The sequence below is a fragment of the Mustela nigripes genome, chromosome 4, assembly GCF_022355385.1.
Source record: "Mustela nigripes isolate SB6536 chromosome 4, MUSNIG.SB6536, whole genome shotgun sequence".
Taxonomy (NCBI): Eukaryota; Metazoa; Chordata; class Mammalia; order Carnivora; family Mustelidae; genus Mustela; species Mustela nigripes.
The window spans coordinates 133421007-133442162 of record NC_081560.1 but is presented as its reverse complement, the minus strand read 5'-3'; the positions used below and the strand labels follow the sequence as shown (position 1 = coordinate 133442162).

General features: G+C 36.4%; 1 protein-coding gene across 2 annotated transcripts in view; it reads left to right on the top strand.

Annotated features, from left to right (window-relative positions):
- Positions 1-21156, top strand: part of CTNNA3 (catenin alpha 3) — a 1804468-nt gene that overhangs the window by 949770 nt on the left and 833542 nt on the right. For both annotated transcript variants that reach the window (XM_059397521.1, XM_059397522.1), the window contains one exon: positions 17638-17718. In XM_059397521.1, the coding sequence (XP_059253504.1) occupies positions 17638-17718 (81 nt within the window). The remainder of the gene's footprint in view (positions 1-17637; positions 17719-21156) is intronic.

Genomic DNA, 21156 nt, shown 5'->3' with positions numbered 1-21156 from the left:
ACAATATTGGTGTGTATGGATACAGAACATATTCCACTTCGCTAAAATATCAAGAACCTACAAGAATCAGTATCTTCTGTTCTTTCCCAAGTCATGATAAAAATTAAAATTTTGTTAAATAGATGGTATGTTTACATTGGTTTAGCAGGAGGAACAGTAAATTTTTGTGAATTCAAATGCTCTTAATCCATAAATATTGACTTTAGTTTTTTTTCATAAGAACAAAGTTTTAGTAAGCATATAAATACAGCAAAAAAATGTTTTGCTTATAAAATGGTAGAAAAGTATTTTTTCACATACTTGTAACAATTGACACCCTTGTTATTTATAAAATATCCCACTGAGCTAAAAATATGCTTCTTACACATGATTCTTACTTACCTGATAAAGTACTTAAGAACTCTTTTCGAGTCACAGCCTAGCTTCAAGGGTTCCTGTCTGCAATTATTCTGGATCTCCAAACTTCCATATCTTTAAAATAGCTGTGTAATCTAGGTTCACACCAAACTGACTGTCAGCTCTTACAATGAGGTGCAAGAAATTCAAGTTCTGTTTTTTCATATATAGGTGAGTGCGAAAGACTGACCCAGGTAAATTATTCGAGCTCATTTGTTCTGTGATTGCAAGTGTGATTCTTCAAATGCAGTATTTGTGGTTTTCTGGTTTTTTTGTTTGTTTGTTTGTTGTTAACCTGAGATGTTCTTGCTGCATAATGTTATATGTATTTTATGACCCATGATTTCTAGCTAGTTCATTTGGCTCTGTTTCCCTGAGGTTGACAATAGGAGGAGTTAATATCCTCAGCTTTCTAACAGCAAAAAAGGGTCACCCCCGTCTCTTACTTACTGGCTCTCTGAGCCACACTGCAAGAAATATTACAGACAACAGTTTCATTTTCAATTTAGACACCCATTATTTGATGTTTACAGGCCATTCCTAATTCTGAGTCTGGAATTTATGGTTTGTTCTGGCGATTATCATCACAGCAATCTCCTGCAACTCAGCTGTGCTTCTCAGGGAGCTTTGCGCAGCTTTATCAGTCTTCCCTGACGTCTGGAACTGATATACGGCACCACGTCCAAATCACGCCGCTCAGAGAGACTTGGTTTATGACTCCCCAGATATCCGTCTCTTCTGCTGGGTAGGCCAGTTTGCACAGCCTCAGTGATGGGGAAAGTTGACCCTTAGGAAAGAGAGCAGTAGTCTTTAAACAAATAAAAACAAAAACAAAAACAAAACAAAACAATGTGTAAGACTCCGAACCCCTCTCCACCAAAATTAGCTGATATCACTAATTCAATTAAATTTACTGAGTCTTTTTCTGCACCAAATAAGAATGAAGCAAAGGTATCACCTGGTTTGCCTGGCAGACTTAAGACAGGAGTCATGGATTGGTCTCCTGAAGGGATGGTAAATTCGTGGCAGTGATTGCTTCAAAATGATGGTCACATTTCAAACGGTTATTTTAGTTTCCCTTTTGAATATACAGTATTTGGTTTTGCCTTTAAGACAAATGGATATTTTCTAGGCTTTCTTTGATAGCATTAATTAAAGCTCACTGAAAGTCCTTAGAAATCTCTGTGTATTAGTTGTCTGTGGAAGAATCATGCACTAAGCTCGGAGTTTTGAAAGGATATAGTAACACATGCATTGGTAACAGGTGTGTAGTTCAAATATCACTTTAAATCTTGTTGATTGTATCGCAAATAAGAACACTTGCAAGTGCCTGCCTACCTTTGTGCTTTTGTTGTGGTCTGTCACTTGCCTCTCCTTCATTCCAGGGAAGATTAGAATCAACAAAACTAGACAAGGAGACTGGGCTTGGTTATAAAAGGGCTTCCTATTCCTTCTTCCCTAAATTGAAGTCCATTCAATGCCTCTCTGAGAATTCAATTCTGACATGGAGGGACTGACAAGGCAGAGAGGAAAAGAGAGAGAGATCCACAGAGAGCTCTAAGTGTGTCCTCCCCAACTTCTATCCAACCTTGCTCACCAGGTAAGGTGCTCCTCCTTGAAGGACCAACAAACTCAAAATATTCCTCCACTAGCATTTTCTCCTTAAGGACTGAAATTAAAAAAAAATATTCTTTCTTGTAAGGAGATACAACCAGAAAGCAGTAAGTACCCCCAGTAGTAACAGGTGGTAGATGGATGTCAGATTGGGAAGGGTTACCCCGTTTTATAGAAAAGGAAACTGAGGCACAGACACTGTGATTTGTGCAAGTTTGCATGTCTAGTAAGTGGAAAAGTTAAGACTTAAACCCTCCCTTCTGACTGACTAAGTAGAGATCTTTTTTCTTCTACATCAATGAATGAGAAGGGGAAACTTGGAAAGATGTATTAGGAATTAGTCTTAGAACTATCAATTTGAATAGAGAAGGATTTTCTTTGAAATTGCATTGTGAATTTTAAATTTGCATCATTCTGTTAGCAGGGTGCCAGGTGAGTCTGCGACACTATTGTACAGTTGGACTCACTGCCCTTAGGTCTTCCCTCTTTTGATGCCTTCCTTTCCCTGTGACTGACTTAAATACCATCCTGATGCCTGTTCTCTGAAAATGGTCACTATTTTGTGTATTTCTTAACAAACCCCCTTCTTCCTGCTACTTATCCCAATAGTGTATCCAACATGTAATGCTTCTAAGGCAGCTTTTGGAGTTTAAAACTAAAATAACAATGGTGTTCAAAAAGCTAGTAAAATAAAGAGGTTATATTTTTTATCTCTCACTCTTACTTTAATTTTTTTCTTTTTTTTAATTGAAATGTAGTTGACATGTGATGTTACATTGGTTTCAGGTATAAATCATAGTGATTTGGCAAGTCTAAGCATTATGCTGTGCTCACCACAAGTGTGCCAGTCTTCTGTCAACATACAAAGCTATTACAATACCACTGACTCTATTTCCTATGCTCTACCTTTAATCCCTGTGGCTTACTCATTCCATAATTAGAAGCCTGTACCTGCAACTCCCCTTCACTCCCCTTCACTCATCCTCCTGCAGGCCTCCCCTCTGGCAAACATCAGTTTGTTTCTGTATTTATGGATCTGCTTTCGCTTTTTAATTGTTTGTTCATTTGTTTTGTTGTGTTTTTTCAAGATTCCACATATAAATAAAATATTTAATATTTATATTTCTCTGACTTATTTCACTTAGCATAACACCCTCTAGGTCCACCCATATTGTCACAAATGGAAAGATGACATCCTTTTTAATGACTGAGTAATATTCTACCACCATATGTATATGTATACACACACCATATATACATATACATATATATGTATGTGTACACACACACTGTATCTTCTTTATGAATATATGTATACACACACACTTGTATATGTATGTATATGCATATGTAAAATACACTATACACACATACATACAAACACACACACACACACACACACCATATCCTCTTTATCCATTCATCTATGGATGGATATTTGGGTTGCATCCATATTTTGGCTATTGTACAAAATACTTCAATAAACATAGTGGTGCATATGTTGTTTTCAAATTAGTGTTTTCATTTTCTTTGGTAAATATCCAATGGGAGAATTACTAGATCATACGATATTTCTATTTTTAATTTTTTGAGGAACCTCCATATTGTTTTCCACAGTGGCTGTGCCAATTTACATTCCCACCAACAATGCATGAGGGTTTCTTTTTCGTCATGTCTTTGCTAACACTTGTTATTTTTTGTCTTTTTGGTTTTAGCCATTCTGACTGGTGTGAAGTGATATCTTATTGTGATTTTGATGATTAATGATGTTGAGCATCTTTTTATGTCTGCTTGCCATTTATGTGTCTTCTTTGGAAAAAAAAAAACCTATTCTAAGGCCCTCTGCCTATTTTTAAAATTTGATTATTTGTGGCTTTTGGTTTTGAGTTGTGTAAGTTCTTTATATATTTTGGATATTAACTCATTGGAAATATCATTTACAAATATTTTCTCCTATTCAGTAGGTTGCCTTTTCATTTTGTTGGTTTCCTTTGCTGTGCAAAAGCTTTTATATTTGGTGTAGTCCCACTGTCCCTTTAATTTTATATAGTGGGGTAAGTTCTTCCCCTAACCCTGAATGACAAATCAAGAAATCTCAAATTTGTTCTAGTTAACTTTGATCTTTTGTGTCACTTTCTTTCTTCTAATTAGTAGTTAAGATGTAATTGTCAAAACTTGTATCTTGATTTAAATTGGTCCCAAATTTCCCACACTTTGGGCCTACTGCATGTAGGAAATCAGTAACTGGGAAAGAGAAGTTATTGGCTTTTTCTTTTTTCCTCCCTTTCAGGCATGAAGCAAGGGGAAAGAGGAGAGGAAAGGGTAATAGGAAAGCTATTGCTGGCTCTCTGGGTGTTAAGAGCTGAATTTTCCCCTAAACTTACTGTCTTGATTAGGGTCCCAGCAAGAGAAAACATGATACACCAAGCTGGTAATTTGAGGAAAATGTATTAAAAAGCTTATTTACATAGGTGTGAACAAGGTTTGGGAATCAACAAGGGATGGAGCATAGCCACTGCAGGAAGCCCACCCATCTCTAGGCTTGAAGGAACGAGTGAGGGAATGGTTCCTGAACTCTGAGTGGGTGTCCGCTTTATGAAGAAGGCTGCCTGACAAGAGCTGTGGTCTTCAAAAGAGGAACTTAGTCAACTTAACAGCAATCCCTCATAGTAGCAATAAAAGAATAAGTACCTTGACCTTATTCTCCTCCCAAACTCTTATGCCTCTCATTGTCAAATCCACTTGAAAGCAGGGAATAAGGGAGCATTTGTATGAAATCTGGATGGTAGGGAACAACGGTATGGTGACAAGGGGTGGTGAATGGATCTGAAGGGGCAAATGGGAAAACCCAGTCACAAGGGACTTCATGAGTTCCTTGGAGGTCCAGATTTTACCTGTAATTCCCTTGGTATGAGTGGTAGCTTCTCCCACAGCTGACAGCTTATCCTCAAAATCTAGCAGTTTCTATAACTCCTCTTTATTTCTCTTTATTTATTAATCTAAGTAATGATCTTGGGCAAAACCCAAGATGACCTGAGATCAGTTGTCTTTTGCATGAGATTCATACCTGGAGCATGGCAAATGTTCAGACAATGGATTTTTTTCTATTTATTCCCCAGCAGCTAGCCAGGCATCTCTCATCAGGTAGATTTCTCCAGTTAGAGTTTATACTTGCAACTGCATCTCAGCTGCCAGGGACTCATACCATACTTTCTAAATGGCCCCACTGAAGTTTCTTTCATCATCCTCTTCCCTACATACTAGGGAAAAGGATAGAGATCCTAGATTGCTTTGTTCATATAAATTCTTTCCATAAAATCTCACCTAGTCTCCACACATTTTGGCCTTTATATCTTCTTTATAGATTTGAGGTTTCAGAGTCATATAACTGGCTTTTCATTATTTCTTTTGAAAATCATTATCTTGGTCTGACACATCAGTGTGAAATTCCCTTATGTGCATCTTGGTGCTTTAATTAAATCTAAATATTTGAAAGAAAAAAAGAAATGGAAAATTTCATATACTAGGTAGAGTCTGGAAGGGGGAACATGGGGAGGAAGATAATATTTTCAAGAGGAAGGTGTTGGTTCCTCTCAAGTTACACCATATAGATCAATATTTATTTTGACTGCTTGTAGGTTAGATCCTGTTTATGAATTTTTTTTCTGTTAAAGATGTATGCACAAATCAAGTTTCATAACAAAAAGAAATATTTTCAACAGGCCTAAGAAGGCTTGCTCTATTTATATATTTTCTGCAAATAAATTTTAATTGTAAAGAAAATTATTACCTGCTAATGTATTTTGAAGGAATGAAGGAAGGTTTTCTTTTCTTTTCTTTTTTTTCCCATATGCCAGGTTTCTTTAAGGTATAACATATCTCTCTCTCTTTTTTTTAATGTTTCAAGTTTTTATTTAAATTATGGTTAGTTAACATATACTGTAATATTAGTTTCAGGACTAGAATTTAATGATTCATCACTTGCATATAACACCCAGTACTCATCACAAGTGTTCTTCTTTTTTTTTTTTTTAAAGGTTTTATTTATTTATTTGACAGACAGAGATCACAAGTAGATAGAGAGGCAGGCAGAGAGAGAGAGGGAAGCAGGCTTCCTGCGGAGCAGAGAGCCCAATGCAGGGCTCAATTCCAGGACCCTGAGATCATGACCCGAGCCGAAGGCAGCAGCCCAAACCACTGAGCCACCCAGGCGCCCCACAAGTGTTCTTAATGCCCATCTCCTGCCCATCTCCCCTCCAGCCACTATCAGTTTGTTCTATGTAATTAAGGGTCTATTTTATGGTTTGCTGCCCTCTCTTTTTTCCTTTTCCCTATGTTCATCCATTTTGATTTTAAATTTCACATATAAGTGAAATAACATGGTATTTGTCTTTTTCTGACTGACTTATTACTCTTAGTGTAATACATTCCAGCTCCGTCTCTGTTGTTAAAGTATAACCTATTTGTATTTTAACTTTTCTCCATGCCACAGAATCTAAGACTCTTTGACTTAGGAACCTTAAAAGTGCTAATTGAAGATAGCAATGATAGAAAGTCTTTATTTTAAACATTAAGAATAAATCCATTTTATTTTTATAGTGTTAAAAAGAAACATGTCTGCAAGGCAGTTAATAGTAAAAGTGAAAACCATAAGCAGAACAGTGGAAATCTATTTGATCTATATTTCACATGTGTGGGCCATAGAAAACCTTTGTTAGATGTTCTATAATAAACCTTATAAGGCTCACTTTTGGCTGAAATTTGACATAGAGAGTATACTTAAACTATGAAAACCCGACTCAGGAAATAAAAAGAATATGAATTCTTCTTAACAAAGTGGAGAAATGGCAAGAAAAATTTTAATGAGAACAGTGTTCTAATACTCTATCTCACAAAGCATGGTAGAGATAGAAAAGTTGTTAGAGAATAGGGGTTCTATTTAAAAGATGGAAACTAATTTGGACTATGTGTAATAATGCTATGTCATTAGTTGTTAGCCTCTGGTAGTGGCTTCTAATATGATAAAGATCTTTGCCATAAGAAGTCAAGGTGTAATTGACAGCATAAAATACCACATTCTACTTTCTCACAGATATTCTTATATTAGTATTCACAGCGGTTTTTCTTTATTGGTAGGCAGGCTCCTGAAGCTGGCTGCTGGGTCAAACAACACAAAATTAAAGAGATTTTTTAGAATGAGCTATATCTCTTTCTGAAATATGTTAACAACTTCTGACAATGACTCACTAAGGGGATTTTGGAAAATGAAATGTCAGTAAAGACATAATACACACCTTAACCATTAATTGAAATTAGAGGACTTGTGAATTTGGGCCTAGCTATCTATATATTTTTTTCTATATCAACTTTTCTGAAGACTACTCTTTTCAAGGACTCAGTACTATGTAACAACGATCTCTACAACTTTTCTGATAACTATAGTAAATCCTCCTTAAATTAGTAGATTTATATCATGTATCATATATTCATTCATTTTCTTATCAGGTCAATCATTTTTTAAACAATTATTCAAATAAAACAATACTGAACCTCTATTATGCCCAAGCACTGTGGGAAATTTAGCAGTAATTCAGTAAATAAAATAATTTCTGTTCTATACCCCCTGTGATTTTACATTCAAGTATTTTTATTGCTAATAATAAAGAAAATGTATAAGTGTCAGTTATATGACTGCCTTGCATGCTTTCTGTACATTTATTTTATTTAATTCACCTAACCCCTAAAGAAGGTATTGCCATCTCCATCCTATAGATGAGGAATCTGAATCTTGCCATTCATAACTGGCATGTGGTCACTTTGTTAATTAGTCTTGGAACAAAGATTTGAAGACTATCTATCTAATTCTACTATTTCATGACTTTTAATGGCAACTTAACACAACTGTGATTTTAAGTGCAGTGTTATTGATATAAAATGTCCTGAACAAGCTGAGAAAATAAATCCAGTTTCAAAAGCACAGACATTATTTTTTTAAGCTTTTCTTTTTATTTGAAAGAGCAAGAGAGAGAGAGAATGAGTGGGGGAGGGGACAGAAGGAGAGGAAGAAGCAGGCTCCCTAGTGAGCAGGGAACCCAGCCCAAGATCCTGAGATCAGGACCTGAGCCGAAGGCAGACGCTTAACCCACTGAACCACCTAGGCGCCCCAAGCACAGATATTATTTGTTTATATGCCAATACCACAACTGACTGATTTAGTCAATTTTGACTGTGATTAGGCAGACTTCTTATTTCTTTGTTTTAAACCATTAATCCTCAAAACTATAATTTATGCAAACAGAAAAACAAAGAATGCATATACACACACACAGAGAGACAAAACCTATGAAACTGACAGGTTTTCTATTACTTTGTTCTGTCAAAGATGTTATAAAAATAGAAAATATTGTGCCATTAAGTAAAGCATCATTTTATAAAAGAAACAACAAAAATTTTAACATAAAAATATGAAAAAACTCTCAGATTAAAGGACAGATCTTATGGTTAAATAACTCAATTATCTGTATTTTTGCATTTTACCTCATGACTCCTGAGATGAGTATTTAGAAACCATTAATGTATACAATATTTTGAATCCTGCCCTGAACCTAAGTAAAACCTTCAATTTTGAATATATTCCCTTCATTTAATAGTAATCATATCCTGATTTATAGGAATAGTCACTGACCTAGGAGCTGGCAAGATCTGAAACCCATTAGAATAGGGGTCACAGCAAGTTTAGTTTAATGCTGAATCACTGAAATTAATAAACTCTATCTTTTCAGTTTCTCCCTATTAAGAACAGAGTCGGTTCCAGAGTTTGCTGGGCTTCAGTGGAGGACAAGAAACTCTAGCTGGAAGAGAGGGGAAATAGGAGCACAGATCGAGGCATGTTATCATAATAGAAAATAGCTTGAGGTGGAAATAGTGCCAGAGTCGATGGGAAATAGAGTCTGAGGTTTCTCTTGACTCTTCAGAGTCTTGTAAAGTTACATATGGGTCATGGGGATGGATCTTTGCATCTGTACTTGGACGTATTATGACTGATTTTCCATGGCAAGATCTTTAAGAGATGCCCATGGTTTACATCCGTCCCTGAGATTTAAGATTGGTTAGTAACATGCCCAGGAAGATAATTTGAATTTTATTGTGGTGCAAACCCATGAATATTTCTTTCATGTTTGGTGTGTGCCCATTGAAACCCTGCAGTCTGGCATAACATCTCTGGTCTGAGGACACATGTGACCGAAGGCAGTGTCCTGTTCTCAGTATTTGATTATGTATGTTCTAGACTGTACATCCACAGAGAACTCCATCACCACATGCTCTTAGAGCTGGGGTCCAGGGGTGCAGGGAGAGTGCAGGGGACTCTGGAGATCACTTAGTACAATCTCCATTTACAGATGCAGAGACTAAGGTCAAGAGAAGTGCTTCAACTTAGTTAGGGTCACCTAGAGAGTTTATTTCAGATCTCACATTTTCTGATCAACAGATTAGATTTCATTCTCATACCAAGTTTATGTTGTACCTTCTTTAGGGAATAACGACAATAATCTGTGAATGAAAACACCAATTGAATAGAATAACAGCTAATAGAGTGAACATTAATTACTTTTGTTAAAATATAAATACTAATTTTATTAATAAAGCCGAATATTAGTTACAATCAATAAAAGTGTAGTTAGCCACTTTTCCATTATTTATTTTGTCTACAATTGTTAGTGGAGTGCTGAATACTGTGGTAGGCACTAAGATTACAGAGTGAAGACTGGACAATTTAAAAGATGAGGCAGAGTATAAATAAAGGGTGACAGAATATTTTGCAAGGGTTATAACTGAAACATGCAGGGAAAACTGTGGAAACATAATCGAGAGGGTTTTTAATTTTTGTGTTTTTTTTTTTTTAATTGGGGATAGAAAAGAAGATATAGAAGATGAGGTGCTTAAATTGAGTTTTGCATTACGAAGTAAGAATTCTGAACAGAAGAGATCAGAACATTCCAGGATAAAGGTTTACTGTTTGAAAAACAAAAAACAAAAACCAAAAGAACCCCCCAAAACCCATAGGGGCAACAGCCAGCTAGTTTGAGAAATGCAAGGGTTAATAACGATGGTAACACTATCTATAAGTAGAGTAATAACTGCTAGCATTTCTTGAGCCCTTCTTATTTGCCAGAACTTGCATATCCTATATCTTTAATTCCTTATAATAACCCTATAATATAATCGCTCCATTATCTCCATTTTTATAGGTAAAGAAGCTAAGAGCTAGAGAGGTTAAAGAATTTGGCTGAGGGCATATAGCTGTCAAATAGTAAAGCACAGATTCAAACACAATTTTAACTGTCGTCACAAACTTCTGTGTTATTCTGCTCATTACTTTTAAGAAAAAAATTTATGTAATTTACAGAAAACATTAATTTGGGTTTAAGTTACAGCTCATTCAAGTCGTTACAGTATGGTGGTTAAAGCCTCAGATTAGACTCAGCTCAAATTGATCCTACCACTTACCGCATTTCCTCCTGGGTAAGATATTTAAATTTACTGAACTTCAGTGTCTTCACATGCAAATGTGTGAGCAGTTACTGCGAATGGCATTTGAGACAATAAATGTAAAAGTACTTTGCTGTGGTTGATATTTGACAATGTGGATTCCCTCTCACAGCCTCTCAGTCCCACCCCAGCAGGAGTTTGCCTGGGGCGACATCTTACTTCTTCAGGAAAACAGAAGTTCAAGACACTTGGGGTCTTTATCCTACTTCCCTGATAAAGTTATTTTTTAAAACCTCATTTCAAGTCTCAAAGCTAATTTTTATTTGTTTTAGTTTTATTTTAATAGCACAGACTTTGTTTCAGAAATGTGTTTTAGTGTACCCTGTCAGGATGTTTTCCTGACATGCCATTCAGGAAGATGGCATTTTAGGATAGATTTCATTTTTTTATGCTTGTCTGTTTGTATGTCTTTCATGCCTGAAAAATGTGGACTAGAATCTGTGCTTCTGCTAAGTGTTAAGCATAAAATATTTTTAAAGCTATTTCTGCAGAGAAGAACTAATTTAAGGGCATCATATTTCATCTTTACCATGCAATGAAGATTTCCTGTTTAAAGGGAAATGTGTCATTTTAAAAGGTTGAATATGATGGTACACATTTAAAAAATAAAAAAAATAAATAACAAAACAACAACAAAAACATTTTTCTTGCAGTTTAAATTCCATATGGGCTCCTCTCTGCACTGATGACATTTTTATTTGATTATGAATTAGACAAATTTTCATTTGCTTTAAACTTTATCCCTTAGTATTTGAAGCTTCATAATTCTTTTGAGGTCAACATCATGACCTTCCTGGTTCAAATGTCTCCTTTTATTTGTACCATTACAGATTCATATTATGCATATGTTTCCAGCACATTTTTAACAGTTTATGCAAAAACTTGTATAATACAAGTAATATATTGTCCTATAATTCTTATTTTTAGAGATCATGGCCCTTCTAAGAATTTTAAAGTTAGAAAGGAATAAAGGGGGTCGCCTGGTTGACTCAGTGGGTTAAGCCTCTGCCTTTGGCTCAGGTCATGATCTCAGGGTTCTGGGATCAAGCCCCACATCGGGCTCTCTGCTCAGCAGGGAGTCTGCTTCCTCCTCTCTCTCTGCCTGCCTCTCTACCTACTTGTGATCTCTATCTGTCAAATAAATAAATAAAATCTAAAAAAAAAAAAAAAGAAAGGAATAAAGGAACAATTTGGGGCAAATCTTTATTTTATGGATATGGAAAGTAAGGTCCAGAGATACTACAAAATTTCCCAAATAGTACTTTTATCCAGTCTTTTTTTTTTTCTCTCTTTATTCAACAAATAACTTTTGAGCTTCTACTATGTGTAAAGCACTGTAAGGAATGCCATGAGGGACAAATTGTGTGTATGGGAAGTTTCTGTCCCTCAAGGAGCATACAGTATACTGAGAGAGATCCATGCAGGTAAACAGTCATCTAAAGGGCAAACACTTATGAAGTGAGCTCTTCACAAGCTCTTCAGCAATTCCAAAACTGGTATCATCATCCTTGTATTGACCCAGTTTTCCCTTTAAAATGACCAGTTCAACAGCATTATCTAACTAGTCATCCCTGCTGGAAACCTACACCCAGCCTACGTTGATCCTCTTTTCTTTACCCACCCTGAGCATCTGCCAGTCATCAACCTCTCCTGTATACTGGGAGTCCTTAAATCTGTTGATTTTCTTCATCCTGACTGCCAATGCATTAATTTTAGCACCTTTTGCCTTTTTGTACACTCTCGCTGCAACTGTCTAATTCCTCTGCCTGTCTCTGTTCTTAGTATCCTTAAATACATTATGCAACTCCAGGCAGGTTGACATATTTGAATAGTGGTCATTTGAATAATGGCTTCACTTCTGAGATACCAGTGGTCTATAGGATCAGCCTCACTTTTTAATGTGGCAGCAACCTCCAGGAGCTGGCTTTTCCCCCACCCCATGCTTTTTATACTAGTTACCAAATATTCTTGAAAGACTTTTGCCTTTCTGTGCAATTTATCTCCGCCCCCTTAGTGACCTTCTCTTTTATCGTCACCTGGCTGACTCCCACATGTCTTTTAGTATTCAGTTGTTACCTTCTCAGGAATCTTTTCCTCATCCTTAATGAGAGTGTAGCTCCCATTGACCCCTGGGTTATCCAGGATACCTCTATTAAATACTGTGTTTATGTTTGTTTCTAACATGCGATGTGTGCTTCTCAAAGGCAGGTATTAGGTCTAATGTATCATCAGTCCTTAGTATAGTGCCTGGCATTTGATAGATAATAAAGATGTATTGAACAGATGGATTATTTATTGAATAAAGTATTATAAAAGAAACATAAACAGTATAAAAAAGTATTGTGGAATTTGAGTATTTAATTTCAGCTGAGATGCTCAAAAAAAGCTTCATCTAAAATTTAGTGATTTAGTTGAGTCCTGAAAGAAGTTCATAATCAGAAAACAAGGTCAAAAGTGCCAAATGAGATTTTTCATATGGGCAAAGTTCCTGAGTTTTGATTGTATTGCATAGAAAACAAAGGGTTCATTATGGTATCTCATTAATAATTGATGGGTAATTATGGGAGTAGGTCATGTGGAGCCTTGAATGCCATGATCAAGAATTTTTTATTACTTCTATCAACAATGGGAATACACTGAAGGGATTTAGAACAAAAAGGAACATAATTAGACATTAAGTTGCTTTTTTATTGTTTATTTTATTTTATTTTATTTTGGGGGGGGCTTTAAAATTTTTTTTTTTATTTTTTCAGTGTCCCAAGAGTCATTGTTTATGTACCACACCCAGTGCTCCATGCAATACGTGCCCTCCTCAATACCCACTACCAGGCTCACTTAACCCCATACCTCCCTCCCCTCCAAAACCCTCAGTTTGTTTCTCAGAGTCCATAGTCTTTCATGCTTTATCTTCCCCTCTGAGCATAACAAATAGCATGGAGGACAAGGGGAGATGGAGAGAAGGGAGTTGAGGGAAATTGGAAGGGGAGGTGAACCATGAGAGACTATGGACTCTGAAAAACAATCTGAGGGTTTTTTTTTATTTTTTTTAAGATTTTATTTATTTGAGAGGGGGAGGTAGAAATCATCCCGCTGGCGGGGGGAGGAGAGTAGTAGGGAAGGGCAGAGGGAAGGAGAGGAAAAAGAAGAGGAAGAAGCAGACTCCTTGCTGAACAGGAAGATGGAGGAGGGTCTTGATCCCAGGACCCTGAGATCATGACCTGGGTGAAAGGCAGACACATAATGGACTGAGCCACCCCGGCACCCCAGACCTTAAATTTCTTTATTAGAGTAAATAACTTGAGGGTTGGGCTTTTTTTGTTTGTTTCTTGCTCACTCTTTTATTCTTAAATCAAATGTGATTTGTGTAAAAGTAGGAACTCTGTTTATTCAACTATATAATGAGATGTGTTTTAGAATAGTACTGTCTGATATATCTTTCTGCAATGAGGGAAATGTTTTGTATCTATGCTATCCATTTTAGTAACCACTAGACACATGCAGCTATTGCTCACTTTAAGGGAGTGAAGAATTGAATTTTTAATGTTATTTAATTTTAATTAATTTATATTTAAATTTAAAGAGCCACATGTGACTCGTGGCTATTATGTTGGACAACACAGTGTAGAAAGTTTTCCCTAGCAGGGTCCCAACAGAAAACAGATGGAACACTCAAATTAGGATAATTCAAGGAAATTTATTTATAGAGAGACTTTTTCCAAATGTGTAGGCAGCTTTAAGGGAACCACAAGAGAGCATCCAATTAACTGCAGCGTGACATGGGAGCAATGGTGAGACAGAACTGATGGAAAGACTCATAGTTAGGATTATAAGCCTGGATCACATTGGAATAATATTTAAAATATGCAATAGTAGTTTTAATGAAATATCACTGAATGAAATCCATGTTCAGAACTGTGCTTTTCAACAGAGCCTTTCCTGACAGGTTTTTTTTTTTTTTTTTTTTTTTTTTTTTTTTTTCTGATGAGGAATGTGATTGCTTTCTCTACACAGTGCTGATCTGTGCTGTGTATTCTCAGCATTTTTCCCCCTGGTACTCTGCTGTAAGCGCTGCCTTTTCCATTCGCAAGATTGTGCTGACTTAATGGCAGTTCCTGTCAAGGCTCCTTTAAGAAGCATCCTCTCTTCTGAGCACCTAGAATGCAGGCCGGCTCTGTTATCTGTGGTTATGTTTTAATATCCTGCCCTTTCCATCCCTTACTTCAGCATAGTTCACCTTCCGTCCTAGCTCATTGCTTGATGATTTGTTAAGGCTTTGAGAACAGAAGGAATGAGGGCTTTTAAGCAGGATGGGGCTATTTCTCCTTGCTTTCTTTATTTTTATGCCATGCAAAAGGAATAAAGAGGCACAAAATGGCTTGACTGAGTCAAATAAATCTGGGTAGATAGAGCAAGGACACAATAAGAAGCTGGAGGTAAAAGAAAAAAAGTGGGGGTGGGGAGATACAAGGAAAGAAGAAGGGAAAACTTAATACTCCCTGTAGTGATAGGGACTATTTATTGTTACTTAGAGAACAAAATGTTTTTCACCCAATGAAACATTTTAAACTAACATTAAGCTCTGGATAGAAATTTAAAAAATCATCTTTATAGTTCTTATTTAATTCCATGAGGCTGTCACCTCCTGTCATCCTTTATTAAAGTATTATATGCTACTGCTGTTTGTTCTGAGAAGGTTGACATCTTTCAGTTATTCTGATGAATCTTATCATGGAGGCTAATGAGTTTTTATGGTCAACACAACAGGAATCTCCTGTATTATTTCTGATATCCTGTGTGAGGGGCAGTGAGGGGGGAGGTATCTCTTCAGTCTGTCCCACTCCTGACCTCTTTTACTATCTCTGGCTTCATGATGTTGAAAAAGACAACCAAGAGCTACACTGCATGAAACTGTAGAATATGGGCTTGGTCCTTTAGGTAAAATTAGAAACTGTTTTATAGCCCATTGTGTATCTGCTCATGCCATTGCCTTCCATGGCTCTGCATTAACTTTTCATAATTTTCTACTGCTAGCATGGGTAATGCTGGGTAGGAGCTGAAAAGGTAGCCACAACTTTCATCTGGGTAATTGACACCAATTGCTTTTATTGCTCTGACATCTAGAATTTTAGTTGTCTCCAGCAATCAGAAAACAAAGAGAAATAAAAGGTATCCAAATTGGGAATGAAGAAGCCAAAGTCTCTATTTCTTCCTCTCTCTTCTCTCCACTTCTTTCACTAGATACAATCTCCATCATATACATATTGCACACTCATTGTCAAAAAGAAAAAGTGGTAAGAGACTTAGTAGTCCTCTACTGTTTCCCCTAAGAGGCATCTGGAAATGCATGAAGCCAATATCATTGGAATTTAGTAGACAGGGGCCCATGGATGCCAAACATCTTGCAGTGTATAAGGTGGTTTCAAATGACAGTGATTTTTCTCCATCTTAATTATCAGTAACACTGTTGCTGAGGAAATCTAGGTGTAACTAAAGTTTGGGTGGGTAACAGAGACCTCAGCTAACAGAGGATTTTAGCTGTGCCTTGATGGACAAAATCTTCTCAAGAATCTAGTATGACACCTTCCTGGCATTTGGTGAGATCCTAATAAAACTATGTTCTGTTCTGAATTAAGTTGTTCACTTTTAAACTCGTCAACACCTTTCAATACGTCCTCTGCGAGTTACTTTCAGGAACAGAAAAAAGCTATACTTGTCAATATCAAGATTCTAATAGTATTGTAAGAGTGGTGAACTTGCATAGAGACAAACATTGGGAAATTTGCAAAATGCTATTGGAACAAGGAGGTGAGAGTTTGTTCCTGAGGAGAGTTGGTGAGGGAACTCTGTGGAAACCATTGAGGAACAGGTAGGATTTTAACAGCTGGTTATTTTGTAGACACTTGCTGAAGTCAAGAGTATATTATGTATAAGAACTTGGGAGAAGAGGTAGACATGTGTAGGAATATTATTACTGGAAGGGTAGTACTTGAGAAGATGTAACAGAAAATGGGACTAAACAGAGGCTGGGACAGTGTATATAGATGTTCTTGAACTTCTTGTAAAGAAGTGTCTCCCCTTGAAGGTATGGATTTATCTGTGAATGTAGTCATTGGACGTAGAGTATGACACACAGCCTAATGGTCCACCCTTTACCTTCATTTCCTTCTTCATGGAGTCTGTGCTATAAACTTCCTCAGTTATCAGCTGCTTAAACTTACCTTCCTGATTTTCAAGGTCTCCTCGCAAGAGCCCTTTTCAGTTTATTAATTTAAATGGTAGCAATTTTCTTAGAGGTGAATCACATAATGATTTTTTTTCAATCTTTTTTATACAAGATAGGACTGAGAAAAGTATGATTAGATTCAATTCAGTTGTCTCCCACAAAAGTAATATGTAGAAAATACCAACCAAGGTGACTCCCTGTGTGCTTAATAGCCAAAGATTTAGGTTAAGGGTATAACAGAGAACTGTTCTGCTTAAAGAAATGAAAAGGTGTTGCACAAATTATCTTAAAGAGCCAAAAACAGCGTCCAGTTCCTACTTGAAACAATTTGTTCTTGGAATATTGTCAGCTAAAATTGTGGTCAACTTTTGCAAATTGTATGAATTTGCACTGCATATTTTATTTGGTGTTTAGCAAAAACTCCAATATGGCTCTGCATAACTTACACAATACACCATGAAAATGACTTCAGAAACTCCCACAGAAGTTGACAAATTGGGCATCTAATGCTTTTAAGCTAATTGCGTGCTTTGAGGTTAAAGAGTCAACTTGTTAAGAATGAAGATCAGAGTTTCTTGGAGAGAATGCTCTACCGACTGCCACACTGAATACAACCCAGCCCCATATCAGAAATGTTACAGAAGCTTAAAGGAGGAACTAATGTGAGCTTTAATCACCATTCTACTTAGTCTTAAATGAAGTGCTCATGAATCATATGCAATATCATAGCAGTTTTGAAACCTATTCTTGAATTTTCAAGCTGTTATTTTCAGGAAATTTAGAAAGAAAATTGCTAAGTGATAAAGAGTAATCTGATACCATTGCTTATGCCATTTTTCCCCCCTCTCTTTCAGACTGGAAAAAAGGAAAGGAGTAATACCCTGAATATTGCAATAGACAACATGTGTAAGAAGACAAGAGACCTTCGCAGACAGGTGAGAAAGACAGAGACGTGGAAAAGGAAACACCATACTAAATGAACTTTATCCACTGCTAGAATATTTGTTTTTGTCCTTCTTCAATTAATTTAGAACACAAAACAACAAGAGTAAATATGTAACTTCTATATTTACATACCACAACCATTTTTCTGGCCAACATAACGTTAATAATAATATAATAATGAAAGAACATGTGACTTAATATCAGGCAGAGTTACATTCAAATGCTGGTCCTGCCCTCATCAGCTGTGTGATCTCAGGGACAAATTTAATCTTTTTGAGCCTCTCTGAACCTATAAAATGGAATTCATAATACATAATTGGACTGGGAGGATTAAATGAAATGCCATCAGTGCCTGCTCCCTAGTGACTTTTTTAAGGAATGTTGTTAAATTGAATCTGTTACATTAGAAACTAGTTTATCATCCATATGCTTATAGCAAACCGCTAGTAATCAGAGAGGTACAAATTTGCCCTTTCAGTTATTTTCAGAATGCTTCAAAAATTAGTTGCTGTTTAAGCTCTAAGGCTACTCTGTAACCTTAGGTCATTGGGAATATAGGATTAGGAGGGATTTCATTAGATAACTTAGAAGTCCAGTATTATGCCTCAAGTTAATTTTTCCCCCCAAAATATGAAGACTTAGCTATTTTCAAAGACCTTTGCTTTCCATTATTTTCTACTATATAGTATCCAGAGTACTTTTTCATGTACAATTTCAACTTGGTCACCATTAATTCATAAAAGAGAAGCAAAAGCTTTTCAACCATAAGCTTTTAATGCGATATATTATTGCAGTTTAATGGGAAGATTTAGTAAAATGGCCTGAGTAATCTTTTAATTCAGGAGTAGAGTTGGAAATTGAATAAATATGGATCCCTCAGCCAGTTAATATTAGCTGTAAAAAAAAATTTTTTTTGAGGGCTGTGGAAATTCCAATTGCTCAACTTTATGACCTTAATGTGATTTCTATTTCTACTGTCGGCACTTAGAATCATGGAATGTAAGAGTTGCAAAGTACTTAGCTCAAGACTTTTCTTATAATACAGTCGAGAAAGCATGTCTGTGATCAGGTGACCTGCCTAAGAAGGAAGGGGCATTGAACCTACAACAGATCATAACCTACACTAAACTCAGGAACTTTTACCCACAAGAGCCCCTCTCCCTCTTAATTGCAGGACTTCTGTTCTCAATCTCCTTGAGGATTTCTACTCCATCTTCTCTCTTGGGACTTGGGAAAAGCTGTTGAGAGCTGTATGAGCTCTCAACAATTATGTCTTTCATTCCTGCCTCATCTCTCTCTATTGCCTTCAACAAAATGTTAATCTACATTTATATATCCAAAGCTTTTGGAATCATTACGTACAAAAAAAAAAAAAAAGTCAAAATAAATCAATCCTTTATATGTAGGGTTACTAGATTTAACAAATAAAAGCACAAGATATTCAGTTAACTTTGAGTTTCAGATTAAGAACAAACATGTTTAATTATGTCCTAAATATTGCATGGGACATAATTATATTTTAAAAAATAGTGTGTTTATATAAAATTTAGATTTGACCAGGCATCTTGTATTTTTTCTTGCAATTCTACATGTGTCCCCCCCCCCCCACTAACATCATCAGTGAGATATAGAAAGAACGTGGGAGATTACTAATACTTTGCTTTATAGCAAAGGGATGTTTCCAACTTGTAAAAAACTGTTGTGTTCCAGAAGTAGGAAAATCCTCTGTGGTTTCTATAGGTCAACGTATTCATTGTTTTGATTAAGTACTGCTGCTAAACAATTACAAGCAGTAATTGTTTAGCAGCAATTTTATTAGGTTTCATGATTCCATGGGTTGGTTGGGGGGTTAGCAGGGCCATATTTGTACTTTTCACTTGTGGTCTCCCGTCTAGTGGCAGTCAAATGGGAACTGTGTCTGGGTTTGGGGCTGGATATTTGAGGCCTCGGTGCTTCTTCCTTTTCTCCATGTGGTGTCTAAACTCCCAGGACCCCTTCTTGTGACTTTTTCTCCCACAGAGTAGCCTGGATTTCTTGCGTGATAGATCAGGGCTCCAAGAAAGGAGAGATGGAAGCTGCCACACCTTCTTAATGCTTAAGCTCCAAAGTAACCAGAATGCTATTTCTTCCCCGTTTCAGAGATAAGAATAGTCATGAATACTGTCCCAAGTCAAGAGGACCAACAGAAGTGATATGTATGTACCTGGTGGTGTAGGATTGTTAGAGAACTTGTTCTCTGGAGACATCTGTGGTCTTCAATGTCAGTGAGGTAGTTGCTATGGTTTGTTTTCAGTATCCTTACCTCGTCCTCCCTAGGACTTCATTTTCTATCCTGATGTTTATACTTTTGTGATAATAAAAACTAGTTTAACAGCAGCATGAGTCATCTCCACCTCTTCGTATTCTTGCAAAGTTTATCAAGCAGTTTGTTTTAAGCATCTTATATATACTCTTTTGCACAGGAAGAAGAAAGTCCCTACCCTTAAAATATTTTACTTTGAAGTATTTAATGTTTGTATATTGTTACAGATCTGTTTTTGTTTGCATGCTTGTTCTTAGTAAACAATAACCAGAACACATCTTCTTGCCCATTTATCTAATCTCCTTGCTTACCCATATTGGGTTTCTCCATCAGCAACACAGAAACATTTTGGCTTTGGTTCAGAGAATCATTGGATTTCCATGAGATATTTCTATGACACAGATTGCTTAGATAGATCTATGGGGGGCAAATTATACTTTTGGGGTCAGTAAAAGGAAATTACCTAGAAGGTGACTTAACATTTATTTCTATGAACCTTATTGCTTTGTGACTTTCTTGCCTGTTACCATAAAAAACAAAGACAAAGGTCTTTGGTTCTTTGTGATTTAGCCATGACTTTAATCGACATTATTCATAATGTTCCTTTTCTTCCACTCTCTCAGTTCCTCCTCCTCACCATACCGCACATTAACCTGTTCTCTGACTAAACAGTCTACTTACTGTTCACCAAATTGTCCATCACTGCCCACCCCCTCAAACACATGTGCCTTTGTATATACGGTTTCTTTAACTTGGTGCTTTTCCTACTCCTCTTGATTCCCCTGCCGAGCCCCTCATCAACCTTAGGAAGCTCAAGACTAATACCAATGTTACTTTGCCCATGAAACCTTCCAGCTCCTTTATCAGCAGCTGGAATCAGTGTTTTTTCTTTCTGGGGCACTTATAGCACGTGTAGTTCTTTTATAGTAGTGTTCATATTCTGCATGTGTTTCTCTTTTTTAATGGATTTTTAAAATGGATTTTTATCTTCCCACTGGATTTCACATCCTTAAAATGTTAGATATAACAACATCTTTCACTTAGTCGTGCTTTGAAAGGCTCTCTACCAACTCCTTATGTTAGTCTTCACATGATTGATTTTTATTTCTGAAATGAGAAATAATGC